Raw genomic sequence first — 25,632 nt, 5'->3', positions numbered from 1 at the left:
CAAAGGAGTCGATGTTGATTCTCAGATATGTTTATGTATATAAGTGCCAGTGTTAATTTTTTATTGGCAATCTCCTAACTCTTTAAGGAGTTTCACAGAGCAGCAATGTAAGCTAGCGAGTGACTTAATCAGATCAGGTGAAGTGCCAAAATACCGGGCACCAAACCAGCTGGGCACATATCTGATGAGATGTGTCAATCTGCGGTGTAAGATAAGCTGCCTTTCAGATAGGGTCAGGTTTGGAAGGGGTACATAAAGTTGTGTAAGATGCATTCCCTCGCTCTGGCATAGAATATCCTACATCTGTTTGCACGAACTTAACCCGTGTCTGAATGAACCGCAGTGCTGATATTGCAGGGAATATGGTAGTGGGGAAATTGTTTGCCTGTTGTTCTTGGGACAGGCATGAGAAGTGAGTTGTTTTCTACCCATTTTAAAAATTTTGCTTCTTCTTTCCTGCATTTACCTTCAGCTACACAGAATCTGTACTGTTACAGCTTATATGTTTTTCTCCTTGCATACATCCTAGAAGCCCTATTCCAATATCAACCAGTTATGGTTACCGTATGCCCATCAAAATTTCCTGTAGAAAACTTCTCTTGTGGAAGGATTTTTGTGTGTGTGTGATGGCATGCTAAATTTTTCCATGCACAGTGCTTTCCTTTCCCCAAAAATGCTCAGCTGAAAATCCATTATTCACTATATGAACAAATGTGTTGATCAGACTCACATTTGCACTTCTGGCTCCTCACCCCGTAACCTACAGCGATGCTAAATATATGTGTAGAGAGAAGGTAAGTAGGCAGAAAAGAGTTTAAGTTAATATGTAGTTATCTAATTTACCTCGTCTTTTGCATCATTTCCTGATTTAGACCCATAATACTTTGCAGAGTGCTCGTTTCACTTCAGTGGTGGGCCATCATTTTAATAAGGCAAGGTCTAGGAGACTTACCAATGGGTCTTCTGTTTTATGAACCAGAAACTTCTGCCCAGAAAGTGCTGCTCAGACACTAGGTATGGCAGGAATATTCCTTTCCTGACTACTTGACCCTTTCTAATCCATCCTCTACAGCACAAGACATTACAGAATTAGGTAAAAGAATAAAAAAAAAAAAACAACAGCAAAAACACACGATGATGGTCTCCATCAAGGAATTTCTTTAAGCTCACAGGGGAGATGGGGGCACTCTGCTTTAGGTGCCTTGCAGACTCCATTCTCTAAAAGTAACTTGGAAGTGAAGCTCCTCTTTGTAGACCCACCTGTATTGAAATCAACCAGAGCTTTCGAGGTCCCTAGGTGATATTTTTGGGAAGGTGAATACAACGTTTGTCTCACGGAAAGGCAGAGAGCTGACTGCGTGGCCTTGGCACCCCCTGAGCTGTGGTTCACACACGGGGCCGTGGGTGCAGAGGGTTGGGAGCCCTCTGGGACTGCGAGCGGCACTGGGGGCAGATCCGTTTGGTAATAACCAGAATCTTTGGATTCTTCTGAATAAAATGCAATTTTAGTAATGTTTTCATAAACAGTAGTAATGGTGGCATTTTAGTAAACAGTGGCATCAAAATTGCACCACATTGGCTTTTAAATTACTCCACCTGTCTGGATGAATAGGATTTTCAGTGTAGAGGCACACAGACAGCTGCTGCTAATGTTTTCTTCTCCCTGTGCAGATAATGCTGGCAAATCTACAGCCATAAAGGCCTGGTTTGTGATGTAAAACGCTACCTGACCTACTGGCTCTGGTGCTACAAAAGGACCAGCTTTAATTACTAATGGCCGTGTTTTAGTTTTGTACTTGTTGATGTAAAAATGTCATCTTAGAGCAGTGTAACCTCTGGTTCACTTCCACTGGCAGCGTTACACTCGCCGCAATTATTTTCAAAATAATTTGTGCTCCTCAGTGGCAAGCTAAAATCCTGCCTCGTTAGCTTGCAGATAATTAGCAGGGGTCTGGCCCTCTGGGTCCCTCTGCCCTCCGGTCCCAGTGGCTCCCCAGCACCCCAAGGGACGCACCAGGCTGGAATAGGAATCGTGGCCGTGTGCACTCAGAAATTGCACTCGATGTGTTTGTAGGATTGTCCCTCCCTTGTGTTGGATGGGTGCAACACGCCAGTGCTAGGAATTTGTGGGACGAATTCTCTCCGGGGTCGTTCCCCATTAACAGCCCTGAAGCTGAAGGGTTGGCACGGAGGCGAGGTTGGTAGCAGCCGGTCATCTGCTGCATGTGACGATGCTGGAACTTTAATTGCAGCACCAAGCTATGGAGAGGGGACTTGTAGGGGCCTGGTGGCCCTGGCTGTTAACCATCAAGGGTGTGATGCTGTCCCGTAAGGCAGCCGTGCTGCCCGATGCCATTTCAGCGCCTGGCTGTGGGGTGGGATGCCGTGCTCGCAGGCACCGCCAGCCTGTTTTTTCCACCACGCACCCAACACCAAAAGGGCAGATTGTTCGCTTCCAAAAATTCACAAGGGCTCAAAAAGGGTTAAAGGCTCTAATGGTGCCATTAAAAATACAGCTTGCCAATGAGCTATTTTGTGCGAATGGTATAAATATAAGATACACTTGTCTGGCTCATTTGCAAGCATTCTTTTTGACTTCTTTCACACAACTGGTGTTTTTGTGTTTAATTTAACAAGAAATGAGTAGTAAATGAAAGCTGCTGCCTGAAATCCCACTGTGAGCGTGTTTTGCACTTGGCTCCCCAGTGAAAAGGCAATTTGTGAAATTATGTGATAGAGTAATTAGATGAAGCCAGGGCTTCTGATTGTTGCCATGCTTATGTGGTAAAGGTTTGCTGGGGGAAAAAACGGATTATTACCCTGGCAAGTTGGCTCAAAGCTTCTTCATTTATTTGTAAACAGAATATTTAGTGACCGCATAGGAAGTAGCTGTAATCACCAGCTCGTAAAGAAACCACAGCAGAGCTTTTGGATTTTTACAGAGTGCTCATGTAAAATTTAAGCTGGGAGGCAGAATCCCTGTTAATGTAATTAGGATCTAATTTACCACCCTTTGCACACAGATGTAATAATGTCGAGATATTTATTCTATCTTTAAGCACATTACATATACCTCGGCGCAGCAGTTACTGAACAGAAACAGGTGTGAGCACTTTCCGGATTCATTTTTACTCTGTAAACACACGGCGATTTAAGGGGAAATATTTACCAAAAAAAAACGAGGGGAAAGAACGTCTGCAAATGAGGCAGTAATGGACAGTTGCCCTTTATGTACTGATGGATTTCTCAATGGTTAAGTAAATTAAAGCAAATGCTAGAAAAATCAATAGGCTTGCAGAGTCTTGGTTGTGCCTCATAGACTTCAGGACAGAATGACAGATGTGGTGCATATGACCCATTTAAGTATTAATGCTTGGGAAATTGCCTCTGCGTGCGAGGTTATAGGCCTAGAAATATTGTTAGATTAAATTACAGACAATAATATTTTTAAGCATATACGGAATTTATATGTTTCAGTTTAGTTGTTCCTGCGCGTTACGTTGGCCCTGCAAGATGAGTTGCGTACTTGTGCCTCTGGAACGGTAAATCAGTTGTTAACACGTTCGAGCACTGAATCCTCTTTTTCCAGGGCTGCTGAGGATCGCCAAGTGTGTTGCATGCTACGGGGCTATGGCCAGGGAGGGAATGTGATCCCTAGCAAATGTAGCATATAAGTGAGTCTAAATTAAAGATTATTACAAGATGGCTTTCCAAATGCTGGGAGGGCTGGTGCCATGCAGAGCATCGCCGTTCAGCCGGGTTGTTCTGTGGGGCTGAGCACAAAGTGGAGCACAGGGTGCATGGTTGAGGCAAGGCAGCCACCAAGTCAGACCTTTCTCACCATTCCCTGCAAATGCCATGATTGCAACGGGGCGCGTTTGCAGAGGTGGGATGAGTAAAAATTGACCCCGTGCAGAAATCCTCCCCAGATAGCGGCGTTGCAATTAATCCAACTCGAGATGAGCTGGTATTCACCATCTACATTTTTTTTTGGTGTGTCTTGCCATCCTCCCACTGCAGTGCTGGGGTGGCAGACCAAGGTAACGGTGTCTGTGCCACCTGCGGAAGGAGTATGGGGCAAACACGTCGGTCCCCCCCATGGCAGGGTGGGCGCCAGGCAGAGCAGCAGGTTGGCAGCATTGGCCACTGCACCTCGCTGCCATCCTGACGTCACCCTGGGTGCTTGCTCCCGTGTTAGATACAGCTGCTATGTTTAATGTTTAAGGCAGCTTTAGACTTTGGCAATTACGTGCCTATGCCTTGTTGGAGTCTTTGCAGGGGAAGCGTTGGTGTGTGCCTTTCAAATATTAACTCGCAGTGCTCCTATTTCACTGCCATTTATGTAATAGATGTCTCTTCCTTTCATTTGTCTGCTCCTTGCTTATCTCTGATATTTTACTTTTGGGTACTGCTGCCTCCTTTCCATCTCTCCCCTTTCTTGCTTTCCTTTTCCTTTTCCCTAAAATGTGAGAACTCACCCGGGAGCCAAACAAAAGCTCTCCTCCAGGTGTAGCGGCCACGCGCTGCGACCGGCAGCAAAACGCCACCACGGCAGCGGGGCAGATTATTGCGACTCGGGGGCCTGTTGAGGGCTTGTTTGCGTGTTCAGGAAGGATGAGGGAGGCTCATCCTGAAGGCTGTCAGGCCAGGGCTGAGCGATGGCAGCCCCTTGCCATTTGCCCACGTCCAGCAGCATCATTGCTATGGAGACAAGGCGCAGGGACGAGGGCTGCCGCCGAGCGTCAGGCAGCATCCTCACCGGCTGCTGCAGCCGCCAGCCACTCGCGGCAGCACGCTTGAGCTGATGGCCCTCAGTGGCAAAGCAGCCAAATCTCTATGATAGAAATGATGTCTGGGTTTTTGGGTGCACAGGCAAATCGCTCCCAGCACCGGCCCCAGCCTTGGCAACTTCTTGCCTTGGTGATGAAAATTGTCTTTACCTGTTCTGTCGCTTTGATGTACCTCGTTGGCCTCCTCGAGTTATTTTGTGTGATGCAAAAGATGAAATGCATTTGCAAGGAGCCTGGGGCTTACCTGTGTGGTGGCATGGGATGGCCGTGGTCCTGTCCCATCACGGGCGTTGCTGGGTCCTTATGTTGTGAGCCCTGGCAGCAGGGATGGGCAGGGAGCTGGCTTTCCTGCCCCATTGCCTGCCACAGCCATGGAGCATCAGCTTTCCAAGTTGCTGTAAAAATATGCTGACATAAAACCGACATTTGAAATACAGGGTGAGCGTTTCAGCACACATCTTTGTTATAAAAGTCATGGGACATTTGAGAACGAGATTAGAAAAAGATACATTGGCTTTATAGCCATCGTTTTGCAGCATTCATCTTTTAGTCCTTGCATTTTAAGGCTGCAAATTCATTTTTGGTTTGGCAGCAAATGGCAACTCGGAAAGAAGTGGTACTGGCTGAAACATGCTGCTACACTTTTGAGTATAAAAGTTTGCTTTTAAAAAACTTCTGGTATTGCATTTATTTCCTTTGAGCAAATTGATTTCCCCCCCTCCCTGTGATGCTGAAGTACATTTGGCAGTAATCAGTTTATCCTTATTAGAAACCATGGTAAAAGGCATAGTTGCTGAGTCAATTCGCTCCCTTTACTTCCCCTATTGAGCCTTAATGTGTCCCAGTCCCCACCCCTTACAGTGAAAACATCATCAATTATAGGGCTGACAGGAGCCTGGGGCTCGGTGTAGGTTGCTCCTTGGGGTTATTCATCTTGCACCAAAACACCTGGCACTCAGCAACATTCATCACTTCCCCCTACCTAAAATGATTGAGTAAACAGTGGGGTGAATCATCAGAGGGAAAAAAAAGGGGGGTGGGGAAATGAGTTTGCATATGTTGGAGGCAACTTTGGGCTTGAACAGCAGGAGAATAGTACCATCATACTGCATTTGCTCTGGTTTGGTCCCACGGTATGTGTATTTGCTCCATACACCCCCAAATCCCCTCTGGCGGGAAATGTTTCAAAGTGGGATCTTCATCCTTAAATTTGATACAGCAAACTCTTTTTCTCCAAAACCTCTAGAAATAGAAAAGCACAGAATAAAATGTGCTTTGTTACAGTCGTCTCCCCTCCAACCAAAACAAAGCAAACCAAACCCAACCAGCCAAGCGAATCCAAACAATGAAACCTCAAACTTAGCGATTATTTAAATTTTCAAAGTTATCTTGAAAAAATAAGGACTTTGCTTCCCTTTACCCCCAAAATATAATGCGGACATGATAAGGCAGGAGAAATTCCCTTGGCCGTCCACCTGGGTTGCTTTTGCGCCCGGTGCTGCGGTTAGATGGTTGTCTAAATAAACAGAGATTATGCACGGGGCTTTATCTCAAAGCTGGCACTGGTTATCACGCTGCTTCCTCCCACTCCCTCCCTCCGATTGTGAGTTGTATAAGAAGACTTAGCAAGCATAACTTACAGCTGATAACCTTTGAATGTTAGTTCAAGGAAGCTGTGCCATAGTAACAAAAATCATGCAAACGCCGTTGCAGCCTACTCAAATGAGCGGCAATTTGCCCGGAGCGCTGATTTAGGAGAAGAAATACTCGCTTGGCTTTTTACTCCCAGAGCTTGATTTGCATTTGGCCTCTGCGGAAATGATCGATAATTTTAATATTTGAACAATAGGAAAAGATGCCGGGAATGATCTCGTGTTTGTTCTTCAAGCCATCTCCCTACTGGGGGTCTGATTTTGAACGTTTGTTGACAGAAGGAAGCTGTAATGCGTCACTTGGACAAATTGCTCCAGCCCTGCAGCCTGGGCGTGAATTGCTCCTGACTGCAGCGCTGGAAGAAGCCACTGTTGACATTTGTGTTTGGTGGTAAATGATAGATACCTGAGTGTGGGGCGTAAAAAGGGGCTGGCAGGTATCAGGCAGCTCATGGCCCTCCGTAAAAGCAAACAAGCGACTTCCCCATGGTTGTGCGCGCGCATGAAATTCAAAATAGCCTTTTCTGAGTGTGTCTTGGCACGCTGATGGGAGCTGGTGATGTGCAACACATGAAGAGGAGGATAAAGGTCTCCGGGGTCTTCGCAGTATGCTTTCCAAAAAGGAAAAAAAAAAAAAAAAAGAGTGAATGGAGGGGGAAGGCGTCCACTCAGTACCGCGAGGCAATGTCATCGCGATGTTGGAAAGCCAGCTCAGAGCGACTGGGTGAGCGCGGGCATTTCTGCCCTTGTCGTTCGCATTACTGCAGTGCCATGCGCCCAGTTACACAATGCATAAAAGCGAGGGTTATTTCTAGGACAGATAATTGAACATTAATACTCGTTGACATTGTCGTAGGAATGATATGTCAACCTGACAGGGCCTATGTGCTTACATCTGCTGATCGGCCGCAGACAAAGGGGGGTCTTTGGCAAATCAGACCCGGGGCCTCGCTGCCGCCCAGCCGGGGATGATACAGCCGTTAATCACAAGCTGCCATCTTGGGCTGTCTTCTCTAAAACTCTGGTCGTGTCCCAGCCTTTGGGGCTGGAGGTGGTAGGGTGCAAAATTACCTCGACCCCCTTGCATGCCCGCGTACCCCTGTGCGCGTAAATAAGTATATGCTCGTGAAAAATGCAGCATGAACATCCTTAACGCTGCACTTGCACAAGTGCCGCAGTTGCCTGGAACAACTGTTTTCAGTCTAGTGAGATAAAAATTAAAAAAAAAAAAAAAGTGGAATAGTTGAGAAGTTCCTCAGAATGGCTGAGAGCATGATCAAGCTTGATGAGGTGTTTCTAATTAACTCTATCTTAGGAATTAACTGACATAAAAATGGTAGCAGAATTAGCATCTTTTGTTTTAGTATCTTTTTTTTCCCTCTCCTTCTGGATGTCAGCAGACCCTTCAAGACAGCCTGCTCTATATAAAGTAGTCATATTGCATGCACGCTCTTGTCCCAAAGACCAGCCAAAATCACACAAATGCTGCCTTTCAATATCATTTTAAAAGAAGTCTTCAGAGAGCTAATGCCTTTGTCACAGTGTTTCTACGGCCAAACTTTGCTGCAAAAGTAACTGTTCAGAGGAACAAGCAGCAGATGGAAAACAATTACAGGGGGCTCTGACACTGGAGTCAGTCCTACTTCCTTAAAATAGGGCTAAACATCATGTTTGTAATGTCTCATGTAGAGTTGGGCTCTGCATAGAATGCTGTAAAATAGGGCCCTTGAGAACATCTATTATCACATTTTGGTTAACATCACAGATTTTAAAAATCCCAGTTGCACCGAAGCCATGAAATAAAGCTTTCATCTGTAAAGATCCAGTTTCTCTTTGTTATTAAAATAAATGAAGCCATTAAACAAAATATATGCATATAATAGTCAAGTTCATCATTTTGTGTCATCAAAATGATAAATTCTACATTTTTTTTAATTGGAGTAGTCATCTTTGAAAGGTCCGTGTACAGAGCAAGATCAAATGTGCCTGCTTTCTCGTTCTTACTTTCTGACTTGTTAGTGGTGACATTTTTTTTGGTTTTTGGCTAGTTTCACTTAGGTCTTTATAAAAGAAAAGGAAGAGGAAGCAGAGAGGGGCTTTTGAGCTCGGTGTTGAAATGTGAATTAATTGATTAAGTATTATCTTCATGAATTATTAACAGCCATCAGATCATAAATGTGCTGAAAGTGACATGCAGCCTAAATGCTGTTGCTTCCAAATACGTTGGTTGTCTCTTTTATGGCAGCATCTGTGCAGGCATCTGCATGTGGGTGGAGCAGGATGTGTTTGGACCTTAAAGGAGACCAGCTAGGAGAGGATGGAGATGCTCAGGCTGAAGATGGAGCAGAGATGGGCTTCTCATGGCTGACTCTTCTGGCTTTTGAAAAGCTCTTTCCAAAACCCACTGTTCTGGCTTTATCAGTCCATCAGCCTGCAGAAGAAACCATGTTGAGGCGTATTCTCAGTGTTACCCACAGGTTTAAACCCCGACATCTGGGGCCACACAGAGCCCTTTTTCCCCCTTTTCTTTTAAGCAGGGCTGCTTGACTTCCTATAAAAGTCTTCTTGCAGTCAACGAGGAAAGAGCTGCCTTGACTTTGGAAAGGAGAAGGTTATTTTTACTAGGAGAGTCCTCTCAATCCAAGCAGATTTTCAAAAGGGAAGCGTCATATTCTGGAGACCATCCAATCCTTTTTAATGAGGTTTTAATAAAGAAAGGAATCAATGTATGGTGAACTTGTAGGCAAATGCATGTTAATGTAGGGTTAAATGTAGAGATCTGGGGGAGAATCAGCATCTGTTTTTTCCTGGCTCTTGGGAGATCCGTATCCTACTTTTTTCGTTCACGTCCTTGCACATGTAAATATCATCCTGGAAACACACGCCTGTTTCATTCTTAAATTCATTAGTGTTATCAGCCAGGTTTCTTTGCTAAGTAGGGTAAATAATTAATTAGAGCGGTTGTTTTCTTTTGGAGATTTCTTAGTTCATCTCTTGGAGTTAAATTTTAGCCCAGGCTGGTCAGAAAGTCTGTGTTTCTGCACAGTTCGGCACCCTGAAGCCAGTCAAAGAGATTTCACACGCTGAATTTGTGTAGATAAACGAATTCTCTAGTCAGAAAGCAGAATTGCTTAGTCAAGTTTGCAGAGTTGAGGTTTGGCTGTATTATTCATATATGCAATCTTACTGAACTCGGGCCATTTTAACAGAGGGTAACTCTAGACCTAAGGAATGAAGGTAATTTATGAGGGACTCTGATGTTAAAGGTAAAAAATAGTGGAAAATGAACTTACCAGGCACGTAAAAGCTGGGATGAGTAAAATGAGAGAGCCTGAAACAGCTCGCTCCATGCTGGAAAGTGAAACCTGGCTCCAACACAGGTAAATTGTATTTGGTTTTCCTCCTCAGATCTGTATGCGCTCCTATTTGGCAGATGTTGAACTGATAATGCCTGCGTGTTAAAGAATTCAGATTGTTTCTTTTGCCACCTTTGCAGCTGATGAAAATGCAAGTAGACCTTCCTAATGAATATTAATAAGAGCGATGGCTTGGATAGCATACAAGCCCGTGTCTCTTTGGAGCTCAGGTGGGGTAGTCAGAGGATTGTTGTGGCTGGGAATTTACATGCTTTTTAAGAATAAACTTCCTGAATTCTTTTGTGTTCTCCTTTAAAAGCTGATGTTTGTTAACAGCAGCATGCTCTCGCGGGCATGTTTTGTTTCTCTTTCCCTTTCTAGATGCTTAGTGAGATTATTACTGTAGATGATATCTCCATGTTTTTTAAAACAAGGTAATTTATTAAATGAGGAGAGAAAGAGGCTCCATCCTTTAAATTTACCTTCAGTTGAGTGTTAATTGTATCAATAGGAATGATTTATTTCAGTTTACTTGCTGAATTTTGCTTTTCACGTGCGCTGTTCTCCCAGGCAGCTGTGGCAGTTGTCAGCAGAAAAGGGAGATGTCACTGATGAGTGCTGGGTATCCGAATGTCCAGCGAGGCTTTGAAGTAGGCTCCATGCAGGTAGTTAATGGTGCAGCTTGTTAGGCCATCTCCCAGACCTCATACATTGAGGGAAGAGGGAGATGGTCTCATGGAGAGGCTGGGGAAAGGAACCTAAAGGGAGACTCAAGCAGGGAGCTCCTCAACAAGAGCCCTGTGAGCAGTTGCCACCTCTTCGGAGCTCTTGGTGATGCCAGCACGGTGTCAGGGCTTGGCAGCAACATTGGCCTCCTCCTTTTGTCATTCCATGGGGTTTGCCATTGCTTTTCTTCTCTGTCTCTGTCTGAGCAATCCTGGCTGGACCTGAAGTTTGCTCACTTGTGAAAATCACCACTACCAACCCCTCAGCCGCTGTCACAGGTCCCATTTTATCTGCTGCTCTTCCTCCAGCCCCCCCTCCCAGAGCCTCCTAGCTGTGCAAAACCAAGGTTCCTTCTATTAATAACTTCCCACTCATTGAGAGCTGCAGAGGCACACTTGAAAAAGACATCTCGAGTGGTTCAAAACTCAAAAGAATCAGAGGGATGTGTGTTTATTATGAAAAAAAAAAAAAAAAAAACCACCTCGTGCCTATAATGAGGTTGTGTGCCTGACTTTTGTGCGCCTGTGCAGGGCAGAGTTGTTTTGCAAAGTGGTGGTTTGGGTCATTTCCCTGTGCTTGCAAGTGATGCAGTGGTGAGAGGATGCTTTTGGAGTTTTTCATTAAGTTTCAGTAATGGAGATGTCTGCATGTTGTCATTGATGGCAAATACATAGAGTTACTCTGCATTCACTCGGCAGAAGTTTTTTCTTTCCAAAACTTCAAAACATGAAAAAAGCCCCCCAGCTTTCAAAAGAGAAGCGCGCACATGGACACAGCTCTTTTCCCATTTTGCAAAAGGCCTTTTCTTACCCTTCCCTTGTCATGACAAAAAGGCTCAATTTTTTATTTCTTTTTAAAGCCAATAGAAGGGGAGAAGAGGGAAGAAGGGGAGAGTCATTAAAATGCAGTTCTTTCAATTATGCCCCGTTATTTGTCATCTTTATTGCTTTTCTATAGTTTCCATTGCACCTTTAATAGTACGCCTGGTCAGAAAAGGTGAGCTGGAATGTGAACACACTTGGCTGCTGCCGCCGCCGTGAGTGCCTACGAGCTGTGCTCGAATCCCCGTCCCTGCAGATTTTAATGTCCCCGCAGACTGCTGGCAGCCTGCTTCCAGCTGTGGCAGGCATGATGCAGTGAATTGCTTTTGAATGTTCTTTACTCAAATAGGCAGTAATTACAAGCTTAAAGAGGTTTAGTGGTCCAGTAAACTACATAATCACCCCTGAATTAGCCCGGGCTCATCAGTTGCAGTCCAGCAACCTCAAGACTGCTGTTTGTATGCAGGCTTGATCACGTAGCAACCTGAGCAGCAGGTGTGGAACAGCAAGAATCCCCCATAAACACAACTGTCTACTGGGGACAATGATCTCTAATGAGATGAGGCTACAGCATCACTGTAATTTAAGTGGGAAAATTAACGCCGCAGAATGTGCACTACTTCCAAGAGTCTCTGCTTCTTCTGAGAATGGTGGTGTTTCTCTAGCTCTTTTTTTTTTCCCTCCTTTTTTTTTTCCTCCTGGATCTTTAAATGCATTTTTTTTTTTTTTATGAAGAACACGTTGTGTTTTTGCTCATAAGTTGAGCGGGCTTTATTCTTTTACAAGGATATGTTGTGAATATTTAATGGTGGACGGGGCATCTGTTCAAGGACTTTCCATGCCAACAAAGCGGCGTTGCAAAATAGCAGCAATATCTTTTCATTTCCTTCCTCGGTGTGGTTTTTGTTGCTGTTTGTTTGTTTATTTTTTTTTAGTAGAAAACATTCAAATGTAAAACCTACCTCGTGTTGGCGTTGGAGATGGGCACCTCAGTGCGGTGCCTTGAATTTCCTTTCCATGACCGCTTGGTCCCTCCATGGGAAAATGTGGCGTGAGGCTTCCCAAATTGTTTAGGGTGCTGTCTCCCTAAGGATTATCCCTAAAGCTCCTGCTCCACCCTAAAGCCGGGGGCTGATGTTCAGGACCTTACTCCTTCTCCCTTGTCACTCCACTGGGGACGGGATACGGTGCAGTGGGGGCGTTTTTATCCCCCGCGTACATTTTGAAATGCCAAAGGCAGCCTGAGAAAGCCAGCAGAAAGCACAAATAAAAGCTTTAGGCGGAGATCTGTGGGATTACAACCGCTGGCGCTGGCATTTAGCAGAGATTGTGGAGTTATTTCCGAGCCCACCTGTTTAGAAAGTCATTTAAGGTAGATAAGGACAGTGACTTATTGCTGAGAAAAGGCTTCTGGTTAGGAGATATTTACCTGAGCTAATCTGTGTTAGGCTGCCTCTGAAAACAACAGAAGCCCTTTTATGGAGTTCCCAGGTAGTTTGGATTTCCTTTAACATGCCGGGGACAGAAAGAGATTAAAAAAAAAAAAACAAAAAACACCTCCCTGCCACTCACCCAGCAGAGGCAGGGGGGATTTGGGATGCCGTGCAGGGCTGCAGCTCACCTTCCTGCCACCTCAGTGGCCTTCTAACTAAAAACCTTCATTTGTGGGATGTGGATTTTAGCTCTAATGTGGTTGGAAGTCTGATGATGCATTTCCTCGGTTACTTCGGTGTCACTTGGATGTAATATTTCATTGTTTTCAGTCATGTGCTGTGCTGAAGACAGTTTTGCTGATCTTTTCGGATGCAATACTTACTTTAATTACCCTGTCCTTGGTTATTTTTAGGCTGTGGCACAGCAATAAGATGATAATAAAGAAAAACAGGGCAGGGAAAGGGAAAGTGCACTGGCCATGTCCCATTATCACAAATTGTCTTGACACTAGAGCGAAAAAAAAAATCACTTCTTAAGCTTATTAAGAGAAGCTGATGTGTGTGTGCAAGTCCCACGTGTGTTTCTGCATGCACATACGTCCAGGCACTAAAGGAATGTACGAGATGGGAAAATCTCCACTCAATTACCCTGGTATGGCGGGGGAGTGTCTGCATGGACACAGCTTCAGCTGCAAGCTGGTATGCGCCGGGGCAAGCTCCAAACACTGAGGTCTATCAGAGTGTCTCCAAAAGGAAATAGCAGGAGCACCACGGCTTGGACCAGCTAGAGCTGAACTGGAAAAGGCAGCGGGTAATAATATATGGTATGGAAGGAATAATATTGTAGCAGCCAGGGGATGGATTAGGTCAGTTAAAAGGTTTTTCCATTTTCTGACTTCTGTAATATCCTGTGCGAGGGATGATCTGAACTTTTTTTTTTTCCTTAATGAGTGCTCACATTATGAATAATTTGATGGGGCCACCAGAGAAGTATTGGCAGCGCATCCAAAACCATACCATGCCTCTCCATCAGCCTTGGAAAGGATATTTATGTTAGCAAATGCCAAAAGTTGTTCACAGACAACTCTTGCAAGAAAATTATTTACAAAAGGGGAAATGGGAAATAAGAGAAGCAAAGAGCTTTCCCCCCACCCCCCCCAACACAACTCCTTCATTTAACAGTGTCGCTGCTGCCCATACCTCTTCCCCGTCTTCAGCCCCCACAAATAGAAAGTCTCCCCCACCTCCCAGCCCCCTGCCTGCAAAAGCAAAGCCAGCCCTGTTTAATCAGCTCTCTCTACGAGCGCATGTTGGGATGTTAAAACTTTGGGGGGATTGGTTCTGTGCTTTACAGCGTGCATTTTCCTCGGGAGAGTCCGATTCTGCCTCTTTTCCCCTTTTTTATTTCTGGCGTGGTTGCCAAAGCCGCCTGCAAAGCCTTTTTGTAAGGGAAGCATCTCAGAGCCCACCTCGCAGGGATCAGCCTATACAGAAGTTAAGCTGCAACTCCTGGCCTTGCTGTAGCAGTGGAGGGATGCAGCAGTCGGGGGATGTGTCACGCTGCATGTTTTTCTGCATTTTTAACTTTACAAGCCCGAGCACGCCTGTTGGTTTAGCGATCACAGTTAGCAGTTCAGTAACTCTGGCAGCACCAGGATTTATTAACAGTAACGCTATGAAAATCTTACTGCGGGGATATTAAGCTATTATAATAAGTTGAGGAAATATTTTCTTTTGAAAGAGGAAAAGGCTGGCTTTGTCTGTAGTAGGGCTGTGTCATACGGGCTGCGTTTTCGTGCTGCGCTGAAAAAGCAACAGGGAGGTTTAAATGCCGAAGCCAGCTAACACTTCAACAGCATTATCAGGCTGACTCACCGCTCTCAGCCAAGGAAAAGACTGTGCAAACTTTGCAAAGGGTTTTTCTTCCTATCCTCCTAGATGCATTTCCAATAAAACAGCTTCCTGCTCAGTGTTTAGTGTTTCCTCCAGCGTGCGAGCCAGTCCCATGTGATAAACAGGATCAAGTTTTTGGCTTCCGAGTTGATTTTTTTTTTTCTCCCCCGAGCAGCTCACCTCCACTTGGCAACTTTTTACGGCCTGAATGTAAAGCAGGTCACAGAGCCTGCCTGCGAGCCCTGCAGCCTACAGAGTAGGTGAGCAGGCTGAAGGCAGCCTCTGTATCGCTCCCTCTGAATGGCAAGCGAAGGAAGCAGGTTGAAGTCTGGTGACTTTGCTGATAGTGATCCAAACATTTTTGGCTACTTGGTGAAGGCAGGAGCCCCCGTTATTCTTTCCGAGTCCAGTATGTGTGAGGACCCAGGGCTCAACTGCTATAAATTCAAGCTATGTTCTTAGACTGCACCATGCACCGCTTTTGTAATGCAAATGGTGGGCACAAAGTGTCCCTTTGATAATGTGCAGTCAGGAGACAAAAAGGCATTCACGGGAACAGTCAAACTAATTCAGAAAGCTAAGAGACAATAGGAAAGCATTATGGATATTTAAAAAATATATATATCGTAGATCAATTTGATGGTGACCAATGTAAACAGTTCAAACACAAGCCAGGAGGAGGCAGGGGAAGGGGAGAGCCCCCAAGCGCTGCGCTGGCACGTTGGCTGACCCTGCACAAGTTTGGCTAAAGCAAGGATTCAGGGTTCAGCGTGTTGCTGGGGGGCTTTATTCCAGTTACTGAGTAAGGTGCAGGCTGGGTTGCCATTCAGAAATGTTAAATTAACGTGGTTTTATTTTTCTTTTCTTGCTGAGGTTAGAAAATGGTTGATAGGGACTCCTGAGGGTGTAAATTTTGGGGGGTGGTTTCTCCCCCATCGCATACCAGAGCTTCGCTCAAGGTCATCTCGTGTTGGTGCATTAAACTTAGCTCCGGAGGAGGCAGAGGGCTGGAGGAAGGGGATGAAAGCACTTCCGAAATGGCTCTCCCGGCGCGTTCAGCCAAGCGGCAGCACCGCCGTGATAAGGGCAATGCTGGAGCGCTGCCACAGCTCCCCGCGTTAGATCAGTTCCTCCCCAGCCCCTTCCCCTGCCCCTCATAGTGCCACGTTGTGCTGGGAAATCACTCCTGCCTCCGGGCTTTGGTGGGGCCGGCTGGCAGGTTGGGTGCTGAGGCGGTGCCGTGCTGCCCAAAATTACCAGGCTGGGGTGGGAAGGGGCAGTTTTGCCCCCCAGCATCTCAGCAGCAAGCCCCAGGCAGGATTGTTTCCAGCCCTTCTGTGACCATTAGGATGTGCTGCTCCAGTGGGCAAGTCAGAAGGGGAGGGAGTGTTATTGATACTTCTTTACCAGCACGGATAAGATAAAGTCTATCACTGTCCTGGCATCCAGCACGGGCAGCTCGTGGTGGAAAATTTGATGAAAGGAGTACGTTTGGACAAGGAGGATCATTAAGATAGGAACTTGGACACCTTCCATCTGTATATTCTGTAGACTTTACCCAACTGGCTGTAGTCAAAGGTGGTAAAAAAAAAAAAAAAAGTCTTATTGTTTGTTTTGCTGAAAGTGATCTTGGCTGCATTAAAAAAGGGCTTTCATTAAGACTGCTGCTCTCTAAATACCATTCATAAAACAGTGAGGAGAGAATATGATGGAAAGTTACATTTTTCTCTCTGTCACTTTGATTTCTTTGTTACTGCTAAAATGACTGCTCTGACTCATATTTTGCATAGTTATTTTTACCTTTTCAAATGTTCCTTAACTGTTCATATTACCCTGGGCAAATCCCCCAGGGATAATTTTCATTTGCATGCAGACTTTGATGGTGTTATTAAGCAATCACTTCTGTACTAAGTCATTATTAAAAGTAATACCACAGAGCCTCAAAAACACATTAATGGTGCCAAACAATCCACATTTCAGCGCTAGATTTATGGTAGGGGAAAAGCACTAGGGCTCATACTGTTCGGTGGATGCAGCTCCATAATGCTGCAGCAGCATTACTGAATCCAGAGGAGCAGGGATTATCAGAAAATATCGGAGCTGGACTCGGTCATTTGCTGTCAGCCTTATTCTTTCAAATGCCTTTTTTTTTTTTTTTTACGTGTCTGCTTCCTTCCTTTTTATTTTTTTATTTTTTCCTCTTGGATTTTCCCTTTTTCTCTGGCCTTGGCAAGAAAGCCTGGCTGCAGTATTCCAGCATCCCCAGGCTGGTTCTGGGAAGGAGGGTCAGCCTTCCTATACGTAATCACCGTTTTATGGCTTTCACTCGCTCTTGAGGTGTTAATGCAGATCAAATGGAAAACACTCCAGCAAGAGCGTTACAGCTACTTGCACTGCCCCATACACGGTCCCAATCGTTAATTCTTATTGTAAGACCTAAAGGTAATTCTGTTTGCTCTCCTAATGCATTGCAGCTCTCCCGGTGGTCCAGCATATCTTTTCTCAAATTCCCATCTTGATCAATTGTTTGCAAATAATTAAGCTTTTAAGAGATAATGGTAGGAGCTAATGTACACAACAAAGTAAAGGTCTCGAGTCACTGTTTATCGAACAGTGGTACAATTTGCTTTGATATCCCAAAGTGATCTGGAGTGATAGGTGTACTTGCCAACGGGAATCAGGGCATTGTTTTAAGACACACACTTCCATATATCCATATATATATATACACGTGCAATTATTATATATAAAATATATACACATGCAAATACCCAATTAAAGCCGTACATATCTGAATGACTTTAAACAAGCCATTATAAAGCTTTAGGAGCGTGCCTGTTTTTGCTGCCTGGGTGAAATAAAGATCAGCAAAAGCACTTTTGAGTGAATTTCCTATTTCTTCATAAAATGGCAGTTCTCAGGGTTTCCCCCTTTCTCTCTGTTGCAATGTGATGTCTGCCTTTGCCTGTAGCCCAGGCCTTCCTAGCCCTGTGGGTGGGAATGCAACAAGGCTTTGAATGTTTTTATAGCAACCTAGCCTGTGGCATGCTGATTCTTTGTCAAGTCATTTTTTTTTTTTTTTAGCCTACAAAGGAACAACTGGTACGATCTGCAGAAAGCTTATATAATAAGGATGCCCAGTGTTTAAGATATTTTAAACACACCCAGTTGTAGTTGAAAAGCCTGCCTGCCGCATTGGGAACCTTCAGCTAAGAGGGATTAGCGACATGAAGTCGTGGCTGCCATGTGATTCTGGGAGTTATAGATTTTCATTAAATTAAAAGTTTATGCTGTGCTAGGCTATGAGACCAAAAAAAATAAATCAGATGACCTTAAACATCCCACAATTTAAGGAATTTGGGGTTTGGGACTTTTAAAGCAATTATTTTTACAGTGACTGTATTATTCTGATGGCTAATTTTATCCAGTCTTGTCTATTTGGAAAAAAGTCCAGAACAATTGAAAATTGCTTAATGGAGACAGAGTTCTCAATTCCAATAGCTAGAGGCTGTCTAGTAATTATTGCTTGCTGCATGAAATTAGACACAGTTTGTTCAATTACTTAAAATTAGATCACATGTAAGGTGGCAAAGTGAAATAAGAAAAAAAAAGTATAATTTTGTCCTCGCTTGATAGCAAAGTAATGAAACGGGAAGCAAGCTATAAAGATGAAAATGTTGCAAATTGTCTCAGTAGTTTTTTTTTTTTCTTTGAAGAGAAGCATAATGTTATGTTCAGATAGATGGATGTACGTCAAATATGACTTTGTTGGGGATGAACACGTGTATAAGTCGGACTCTAAAATTCATACTGGACTTCAGCATGTGTAAAATGCAAATCGCCTATAAAAAGAAGTGAACGTGCACAAAGTAGAGCGGGTTGTTTACAGATGTTCAGGTTATCTGTGGGCTTACTGTCAAGAACTGTGTTTGTGGAAGAATGGAAAGTTCCCTGCCACGTTTGGCAGGGTAAGCGTGTCTTCTGGAGCTGATGGCCATGGCAGTGGGCTTTGAAATGGGCACATTGGGCAACAGGATGCTACAGCAAAAATCCATATTTGGGGAAGTGAGGTAATTCAGCCCTGCAACGGAGCCATTAGATGTCAGATTAAGCTGTTTACAAGAGTATATAAAAGCTGCTAAATAGTTACGGTCCCAATAAGATCGCTGACTTTTATGAGGTTTTAAATTCTTACACTTTACAAGGTTTCAGTTTACATCTCCTGTAATATTATGCTGAAGAATACGTCCAAAGAATATGGGACTATTTGGGAAAAAACGGATGTGTGTATAACAGCAAATGCTTTCTGACAAACAACTGTTAAATGCAATGTTTGGGTAGGTCTAAACAGTTTTATCAAGCGATCTTACTGAAATGTTATGAAGTGCCTCGCAGCGGCCCAGATCTGGAGTTGGTGTGCGCTGACACTTGCACGTCCAAGTTAGGAGCCTTCTGACTTGTGAGCCAGAGCAGGGTTTCTCCTGGGGATTGCTACGTTTGTAATGTTTGGCCATTTCCTTGCGAGACAGTGACGTTTTTACATGGAGAGGAAGGATAGAAATGATATTGCTAATGTCATTTCTAAATTCGAACTTGGATGTGGTTCTTGCTGTTGATTTATTAAGCAATCTGTATTCATGCAGAAGTGAATTTTCTGAGAAAGCAATCAAGTTCTCACAAGAAACTTAACTTATGATTTAATTTTAACATTATCTTCAATTAAACCAGTATTTATTTTCCGTCTCTTAGGATTAGTGCAGCATAGCTATGTTAATGTCAGGCAAAAATGTGCTGATCGCTGACCTTGTGTTGGCCTGTGTTCAAAATGCAGGCGTTTGTTTATGTTCAGGATGCTGATCTTATTTGCAAATTATTTTGGGGCACTGGCAAGATTTGTCTTCGCTATCTCAAAAATCATCAGTTCATTTTTAGTTTCCTAGTGAAGTGCTATATCGCATTCTTCATTGTTTTGTGAAATACGGGAAAAAAAGAATTGTGATTTGAGTCTAATCACTCATTTGAGACAAGTGTAAAAACTTCCAGCTAATGCAACAAATACCCTTCTTGAGTATGAAGGTACTGCCAGTATCCTAAGTAGTTATTTTTCCACTTCACTAATCTTTATAATTGGCTTGTCTTTTACTGCCATTAATTAAGTGATGTAGTAGCCCATTAATAATTATAAAAGAGTGACACACCTCAGCATTTTCACCTTTCAATAATAGATGTCATGCTTCTGTTTTTTTTTTCTTTCTTTCTTTTTTTATTGCTTTTTGTTTTGTTGTTTTATTGTTTTGTTTTAATAAAAAACTAGGCAAAAAAAATACATTGTTTTAAATGCATATATTTATTTTGGTGTCTTATAGCACCCTTACCCTTCAGAAGAACAGAAAAAGCAGTTGGCACAAGACACAGGGCTCACTATACTTCAAGTGAACAATTGGTAAGTAATTTTCCTTAGTGTTTCTATATGGCCGCCGGCACCCTCCGGCTAACGCTTTGCATTTCTGAGGACACACCTTGCCTTGTCTGCTTCCCCCAGCAGTTTATCGATGCAAAAGTGGTAGAGACGGGCGAGTGGTTTCCATGATGGGAGCTAGGAGGTTTGCCGCTGCAGAAAACCAGCAGTTTTTACTTGCCCATCGCTTTCTCAGCGATTTCAGTGGATTTGCATCTGGGTACCAGTCCTCCTTTCTGGCTGAGGATGTGTCCTCTTCAATAGAGGGCCACATCCATTTGGAGAACTTTGTCATTGAGAAGTTGGGTGAAAAAATGGGCACTGGGCCCCGTTTCTGCAGACTGTATTGTTATTTTGTGCTGCTGTCATGCTTTATTTAATGCTGTTGGTGGGGTTTTCTTTTTGACTTGACATCGTTATATCCATTTATTGGTTTGTTTAAAACGTTCAGTTTTTGAAAGCTTGAACAAACGTTGAGGACAATCTGTCTCTTTCCTGCTGAAGGACTGTGTGGAGCAAGTGTATTTATTTATTCTGGCCAAGGATTGCTGGAGCCCCTGACTTGCTGTAGTAGTGATTGTTTTAAGGAAATTGGGATCTGTGCTGTTTGTGCAGTGGATTTTGAGTTGCTAACTTTTGGAGATGTGGTGAAGGCCCCCGGTGAAAATTACCTGTGATTTAAGTGTGAAGATGCAACAGCAAACCCGTTAAAAACGTTTGATTTATTACCTTTTGTTCCTGCATCGAAATGTAGGTTTCTCCCACTGTCCCTGAGCTAGTGTCATATTTGAAGTGTATTGCAATCTAATACCTTGTAAAACTAAGTGTATCTAATTAATTGTCCTAATATTTTTAGATTAGTGTTTATGATGGGAAACCTTATCCTCTTTGAAGTAATACCCAGAAAATGGCCAAGGCGAACGGCGAGCCTGCTGGGGAAAAGGGAGGGAGGAATGCCAGTTTGCAGACAAAAGTATTTTTTTTCCGTTCAATAAGTGTCAGAGATTAATATTACTGAAGGTCTGATTACATGGCCTAATCCATTTTGGTGAATAAATTTGGTCTTGATGTCCATTGCACCTACATTAACAAACCCTCCTGTGTTAGAGAGAGTGGGAGCCTATGGGAGAGATTTCAGATATATTAAACCCCATTACAGAAAATGTAATTTCTGTCAATATAATCCCATGTATTCTTCAATTTAGTACTTCAGAGATAACAAGCTACTTACAATATATTTGCCTTTGGAGGATTAATTTACAAAGTGCACTATCTGGGAGACGCAGGCGGGCTCACATAAGCATAGCTTGTAAGGGTTATCAATTTCTGTGACCCCACAGCAGCCCTGGGAGATCAATTTTTTGAAGCCCTTTAAGACACCGAATAAAGGGAAATACCAAATACTTAGTACATGTGAAGTAGGCTTCCAAGATACTTTAAAATGGAGGAATAAAAGGCACTAAACGTAAAATACACGTTACAAGTAAACGCAAACTGCAGTATTTTGGCTCAAGCCAGGAAAAACCAGTGTTTGTTTCAGCTCTATATCCTCCAGGTTTTGTCCAGCTGATACCCTCATTTCTGTGGTTGAAAGAGAGGTGGTGTGGTCGGTGTAGGGGCCGTCCGTGTTTGTCAGGCGTCCTGTTTAATGGTAAGCTGGAAGCACAGCTCCCCTGGGTGATACAGGGAGGCTGAAGCAGCTCAGGCAAGGACATGGATCGGCTTCCAGCTGGAGCTGCATGTTGGGTGAGCATTGAAGGCTGGAGGCTGTGGGTGAAGGTGGGAGCAGATTCAGACAGGAACAGCACAGGAAAAGGGACAGGGAGGGGGTCTGGCCTGAGAGCAGGATTCAGCCTGGGCATATGAGTCAGTTTGGGATGGTCCATCAAAGATTTTCCAAATGATGAGCATGGGATGCTTTGAACTAGTGCTGGTGGGATTTGTCCCGTGTGACTTTCCAGGGTGGTTTTTAGTACCCATCCCGCCTTGGATTTGAGTTTTACTTTGGCTTTGTGTCAGATGTGTTTTTATAAGTTCCTTATGTGCAAGGAAAGGAAAAAAAAAAAAAAAGTAGGTCAAAATACATTATAACTGAAGTCTTGTGGATGTAGGGCAGGCTTCCTCTGCTTGAGCTCGTTTGGTAATTCTGCCGTGGCGTTACAATTGTATAAATTATTGAGAGAATTCCCCTTCCCTCCCCAGCCCCACAAGATTTAACACTGTAGAGCCGGTCAGGGCTTTTTCAGTCACACGTGGTGGATGGAGATGCAAGGGTGTAGTAATCCAGCTGTTTTGTGGTGGGTGCAGAAGAGCAAGGGGGCTGTGGGGCCGTGGCTGAGTGTGCAGGTTGCACAAACACGCAGGAAGCAGCTGGCCATGGGGTGAGCAACAGCTCCTCGGTCCTGGGGGCGCGGGCAACCCTCTCCCAGCCTTTCCCTGAAAAATACATTTCTGTGTAACGCGGCGTGCATGAGAACCAGTTCTTTTTGCCCAAATTGTTTGCTGCGGGGAAGAGTGAACGTATCGTTTCTGGTTTAGCTTCGCCTTTCTTCTGCGGGCTCATAAGTCATTCAGCCACAACTTTCAAAAAATTTCGCCTTCCTCCTTAGATTCTTCCCAACTTGTTAACACACATGTACATTTTTGTATTAATGATGAGTCATTGTAAATCACTGTTGCAGAGATTAAATAAAATGCTGAAGGGCAGGCTGGGTGCAGATCAGTCATAAATTATTGGCAGCAACACAGCATGTGGGAATACATGAAATGTGCATGAAAAACATAAACTCATGTCTGGTAGCATGGTCGTTAGCCCAGACTGGGAATGCTGGATTTTCTGGATAGAATTATAAGTTTGCCACAGAGAAGTCAGTGAAGAGAGCATTTGTTTTCTGCAGATTGAAAGCATTTGAACAATTTTTTTGTCATATTTTGAATGCCTTTACAGTATGTGCTAGTTGCATACTTCAGTTCTCGGCCGTAACGAAAAAATGGTGCTTTTCACATACGGCCTGCCCGGTGTTCGGGCTCCCCGGCTTGATGCACACAACTCCTATTGATGGCGGAGGAGTCACAGGAATGGGGTGATGATGTGAGACGTGCCATAAAACCTACCAGTGGTAGGGCGCATGTCTTCAAAAATACCACAGTTTTAACTCGACCCTTTTTCTTGTGTGTAAGTTGGATTTTTTTTTAATAACCCATGTGGAGGATTTCCCCCCTCCATATTCCCTTTTTTTTAGTAACAATTCTGCCTGCAAATCAGCAGTGTTGCCTCTTAGGACCACCGTTGTGCCACAGTTGGGTGTTTGCACTGTGGGAAGCAGGAAGCCTTTACCATGTTGCAAAAACTCTTGCAGGTAGGGAGGTAGCCAAGTTTGATACCTCATCAGTCTAAATGAACTGGTCAGGTCCTCACCTTGCTAGTCGTTTAACCCCGCAGCACTTTGGGGTTCGGAGTACCGCAATGTGAGCTGGAAGGGGCAACTTGGGTAGTCTCGACAGCGTTGCATATATGGACATGGAAGGGACCTGACGAAGTGCAGGTTAATAAGGTGCTTTTCCCCTGTGATAAAAACCACCGCTCGGTGATTGAAATATCCAGGAGGTGTGATACAATCACTTATTACCTCAGCTGAGAGCCAGCCAGGCTATATTGAACAATCTATACGGTTTCCTTGTTTACTGCATCCCAGCTGAACCTCGTCCTGTTAAGAACTAATGGCAAATAATTACTCATGGCACTCTAAGGAGAGAGGTCAATTCTCATCAAGGGCTGTATTAGGTGTCAGGTGCTTGGTTTTGCTTTATGAAAGCCTAGGAATACACAGGTAAAGGTCTGTGTATTTGTATAATAATGCCCTTATGTATCTCTCTGTGTTTATGTATCTAAATGTGACTCTCTCTCTACATAGAATGCATGCAACTGCATTAAAATTATCTTTATAAATATATATAGAGATGAAATTTACAAATTCTTAAATCTCCAAAGCGAGGGAGCGCCAGCCTTTTATTAGGTGTTTCCATTCTGCTGTTTCCAAAACGCCCTTGTGTTATCTAGGGCACAGACCAGACAATGATGGAGCAGCTAGTCAATATTTTATCTTACCCTCATTCGTCAGCGCTTCATTTGTTGAGCCGTATTCAAACCCTGCTTGAAGATGGAATTAATAATTCCTGATGGGCTTTCCTGTAGCGCTCACCACTGTAATACCCAGGTTCTCCACTGACCTCCACTTACCTGTATATGCACACATGTGCACGATATATTTACAGTTCCCCTGCAAAGAGGGAGCATAGTATTGTGGTTGTGCAGGTGAGGAGCTGAGCCTGCAGGAGGTTCATGCAGCCCATCCACTGGTTTGGGGTCGGGTTGGGACTGAGCTGACTCAGAATGATGGCACGTTATCCACATTCAGAGGCCCAACAATCTCCGAGTTCATGGAAACTCCAAGTTTTTAGTGTCTTGGCATCTAACATTTCCAAGCTCCAGTGCTGGGCACAGAGGAGAGGCACAAGGAGTTGGTAACTGCTGGTGAAAAGTTAGGTTTTGATGATTTACTCAGAAGCTCCAAAGCAGTCCAAGGCAGCAGCTAAAAATCCCGTCCTCCGGCGCTGCGTTCAGCTGCTCCAGCCAGGAGCTTTTATTTTCTTGCCATTCGCTGCCTTATTCACTCAACTTTGACGATGTTTATTTCCTGTAGAGATCAATTTTTCTACATGATAGTGATTTGTTCTCGTAACATAACCGTCATTGTGGTGACTGAGGCTTTGGGCTCTATAAAAAACCATACCGTGAGCCGGTGACCGTACTGCTTGCCTATAAAGTGGATTAAGGAATAGGATGCAAGCAGCTCTAGCAATACAGTTTCCTACCTCTTGACTTCTTGATTTTATGACCTTGGCTTCTTTAAATGTCATTTTTGTGTATAATTTCCTAGGCTTGAAAAAAAAAAAAAAAAAAAAAAAACTAAACACAACAAACCAACCAAATACACTGGAAAAAATGATCAAATAATGCAAATTTCCCTAATCTCATTCTTGGAGACAGCTCAAGTTATTTTTGCTGAAACTTTATAAGGAAGAAATTCAATAAAAATAAAAATAAAAGATGAAAAATCCAACGCAGGCTGGGAGAGATGCAGAGGAAGGAGGAGCAGCCGCACGGCTCTCCGCCCCACCATCTTTTGCAAAGAAGTCCTATTTATCTCACTGTTCCTGGGGCTTGGCGCATCCAAATCACACCCCAGACACCCCAAATGCACAGGCTGCTGTTGCTCCGTGATTCCCATGTGCACGTGGCCGAGCTCCATTGCAGCCCCTTGAGGGGGTGGCCAGACTCGGTTGGGGCTGGGCATTTAGTGCAGACATCAGCTTTGCTTAATTCCCTCGCCGAGGGTGAAACTCACCCCGAGCAAAAGGCCAGCACATGACCAGCGCGCCACTTTAGTCCCACTTAAGCACTATTTTTAGGGTGTAAGAGGGGGAGGAGGCCTGAAGGAGG

At 44.1% G+C, this 25,632-nt stretch overlaps 1 protein-coding gene across 5 annotated transcripts in view; it reads left to right on the top strand.

Annotated features, from left to right (window-relative positions):
* MEIS1 (Meis homeobox 1) overlaps positions 1-25,632 on the top strand; it is a 105,144-nt gene that overhangs the window by 62,784 nt on the left and 16,728 nt on the right. For all 5 annotated transcript variants that reach the window (XM_038177510.2, XM_038177512.2, XM_027453401.3 and 2 more), the window contains one exon: positions 20,038-20,114. In XM_038177510.2, coding sequence (XP_038033438.1) covers positions 20,038-20,114 — 77 coding nt within the window. The remainder of the gene's footprint in view (positions 1-20,037; positions 20,115-25,632) is intronic.

The sequence above is a fragment of the Anas platyrhynchos genome, chromosome 3 (genome assembly GCF_047663525.1).
Source record: "Anas platyrhynchos isolate ZD024472 breed Pekin duck chromosome 3, IASCAAS_PekinDuck_T2T, whole genome shotgun sequence".
Lineage (NCBI taxonomy): Eukaryota > Metazoa > Chordata > Aves > Anseriformes > Anatidae > Anas > Anas platyrhynchos.
Note: the sequence above shows the minus strand (reverse complement) of the source record. Positions and strands in the feature narration are given on the sequence as shown.